This window comes from Ictalurus furcatus, chromosome 25, assembly GCF_023375685.1.
Source record: "Ictalurus furcatus strain D&B chromosome 25, Billie_1.0, whole genome shotgun sequence".
NCBI lineage: Eukaryota > Metazoa > Chordata > Actinopteri > Siluriformes > Ictaluridae > Ictalurus > Ictalurus furcatus.
In genome coordinates, this window is record NC_071279.1 from 5,332,295 (window position 1) to 5,335,342 (window position 3,048).

General features: G+C 39.2%; 1 protein-coding gene across 1 annotated transcript; it reads left to right on the forward strand.

Annotated features, from left to right (window-relative positions):
- The first annotated feature begins 375 nt into the window (after positions 1–375).
- srp9 (signal recognition particle 9) lies at positions 376–1,586 on the forward strand. The gene is made up of 3 exons (XM_053614796.1): positions 376–559; positions 827–895; positions 980–1,586. Exons 1-3 carry the CDS (start codon positions 488–490, stop codon positions 1,094–1,096), a joined length of 258 nt encoding a protein of 85 aa, XP_053470771.1. The 5' UTR covers positions 376–487; the 3' UTR covers positions 1,097–1,586.
- The last annotated feature ends 1,462 nt before the right edge of the window (positions 1,587–3,048 follow it).

The following is a 3,048-nucleotide window of genomic DNA, read 5'->3' on the forward strand; positions in this document are numbered from 1 at the left end:
GTATGTAAAAATTTGGCCACCACAGAAAACAAGGCTAAAAAATGGGATGTTTGTGCTATATTTGGTGTTTATATATAATCCCCTTTTTCATTTGAGTGAGGAATATTGCTGTTAAATGTTTTCTGTTTGTAAAGTGAATATACGGAGTGTACGGTATTTTAAAACGTCACAAAATGTGCTCGAATGTAGTGAAATGACACGCATGCGCGGAACAGATCGGATTGGTTAACCACAACCAATCACAGGCGCGGTTGGTGCTTACGCATTACACTGCGCATGCGTCGTCATGCGCTGCGGAGTCTGGCAGTAGTGAGCGCACTCATTGGTTCAATAACGGACCAACCAGGATGATTCTTATTGATTTATGCGGCCATGTTTTCCTTCCCAGACTTCGCTGATGTGGTATAGACCTGTAGCTTGTGTGTGTACCAAGAGAAGAGCAGTTGTAATTCATAATACTCATTTTCAGTTCACGTTCTGTTGAATCATGCCTTATTATCAGACCTGGGAAGAATTTGCTCGAGCGGCAGAAAAACTTTATTTGACGGATCCGATGAAAGTAAGTCGGGTTTCACGGCTGTGCATTTAACGGCTTTGAGGTTTTACACTGAGTTGTAGCGTTTAAACACTTCACATATTCTCACTGTTCCTAACGGACTTGTTTTTGTTCAGGACCGGTCGGTCCCAGTTGTCTGATCATCAGCGAGCTAATCATTTCGAAAGACACATATTTGCACGTCTTATCTCCAGTGTTGATGGTGTGTTATACAGCTACAGTCAGCGCTGTAAAAATAATGGTAGTGAATGGCTTGGTCTCTGTGTGCAGGTCCGAGTTGTGCTGAAATACCGCCACTGCGACGGGAACCTCTGTATGAAAGTCACAGATAATGCTGTGGTAAGTTGCTTTTCTCAGCCGATCGGTCCTCAAACCCACCTGTGATCTGTCAGACTTGACCTCTGGGCTTTTCTGTTCTTCCAGTGTTTGCAGTACAAGACCGATCAGGCACAGGACGTGAAGAAGATCGAGAAGCTGCATGGAAAGCTGATGAGACTGATGGTGTCCAAGGAGTCCAGTGGAGTGATGGAGACGGATTGAAGGACAGTAACTGGACTGTTGGACACTGGTGCTGTGCTGCTCCTCAAACATTTATTTGATTTGAAGAGCAGGGACCTGAAGGTTCTGTGTTTGGAGGGATGAGAGATTTGGTAGACAGGTGTGAAAATTGTTCCCAATCACACAGGAATTTCCTCACGAAGAGCTGATATTTATTCTCAGATTCAGCATGGACTTTTGTTATGTTATGTTATGTTGTGATTAACAAGTGTTCTGTACATGACGTGCTAGTGGGGTTTTTTAAGCCCAACATTAGAGCAGCTGGTTAAAGGCACATGGAAGCCATGTCTCGACTACACTGAGGTGAAACAATTCCCTGTTCTTAATTTTATTAATCTTTCTCCCCCCCCCCCCCCCCCAAGTATATTAAGATGATCTTCTTTAGAAGTTCTGTTTGTTTGTTGACTCTGTTTTTTGTATAGCTTTTTAAGTTTAGCATGAATAAACATATGTCTGAACAATGATACATTAACTATGATGCACTAATGTGATGAAAGTTTAAAGGCAAAAACACTCATTATAATCTGAGAAACGTTGTGGCTTTTAATGGAAATTTGTCTTTTTTGTTTTAGAATACTAATGAAGATCTCACCACTATGAATTTCACATGGAATTATTCAGCAACCAAGAAATATTTGAATAACCAAGTTATTTGATTTCTTAAAAGTTTTCCTAATTAAGCTTTTCAAGCTCACAGTCAATTTCCTGAGAGAGTTTCAGAGAGCTTATTTTCCACACAGAGTGATCACTTCCTGTCTGTTTTGCCTAAAAAGAAAACCACTTGTTTGAAATATTTCAACCATAAGCATTTATTAAAATACGGTAAGTAGAGAAGAAACAATGAAAATGTTTTGATAATAATGTATATAATGTGGGGGCATATGGGTGAATTAGCGGTTAGCATGTTTGCCTCACATCTCTGTGGTTGGGTGTTTAATTCCCCCCTGTGTGTGGAGTTTGCATGTTTTCCCCATGCTTCATGGGTTTCCTCCAGGTACTCTTCGTTTCCATCCCCACTAAAAAGGCATCCGTTGTAGGCTGCTTGGCATTTCTAAATTGTCTGCTGTGTGTGAATGGGTGTGTGTATATGTGTGTGATTATGCCCTGTGACAGTTTGGCACCCCGTCCAGGGCGTCCCCCACCTTGTGTCCTAAGTTACTTGGGATAGGCTCCTTGTGACCATGTGTAGGATAAACTACAAAAAAAATGGATGGATTCATATAATGTGATGAACTGAATGTATTCATGGTGGAGTTCTGTAATGGCTGCTGCAGACGATGAGGTGGTATTTATTGTTTTAGTCATTGGTCATTGAAGGCTTTGATATAGTGCTATACTACTATAGTGTGTTATAGTATAGTTTCACCCCCAGATCACCAGTTCTATTAGTCCAGTGTGAATGTATCATGCTACACACCTCTCCCCAGTTTGTTTATGTGCTAAAGGACTTTGTATTGTGTTCAGTATGTTTTAATGTGATATTTCACTCTAAAATATTCAGGGAAATCACCATCATTAACTCAGTTGATGACATGCAGTTTTGGGATTACAGAAGTAATAAAATTGTGTTTTTGGTCTTTTGTGAACAGTGGTATTTCTTTCATTTAATGTTTGGATTATTTCTCAAACAATGCCAAACTGATTAAAATATACTGGACACTGCAAACTCTGTGCAAAAAAACAACAGTGACATGTTTATCATCAGTATGTGGAAATGTGTATATATAACTTAAATCTAAATATATGAATATGAAATATATAAGTAAATTAATACTTATAGATATATAAATATAACTGACATTGATTGCACTAATTATTATTTACAGACCCCCAGGGCCATATTCTGAATTCCTTTGTGAATTTGTGGGTTTCATCTTGAACCTGGTTGTTTCTTTAGACTAAGTCAGAGACTTTAATGTTCATTTTGATAAACC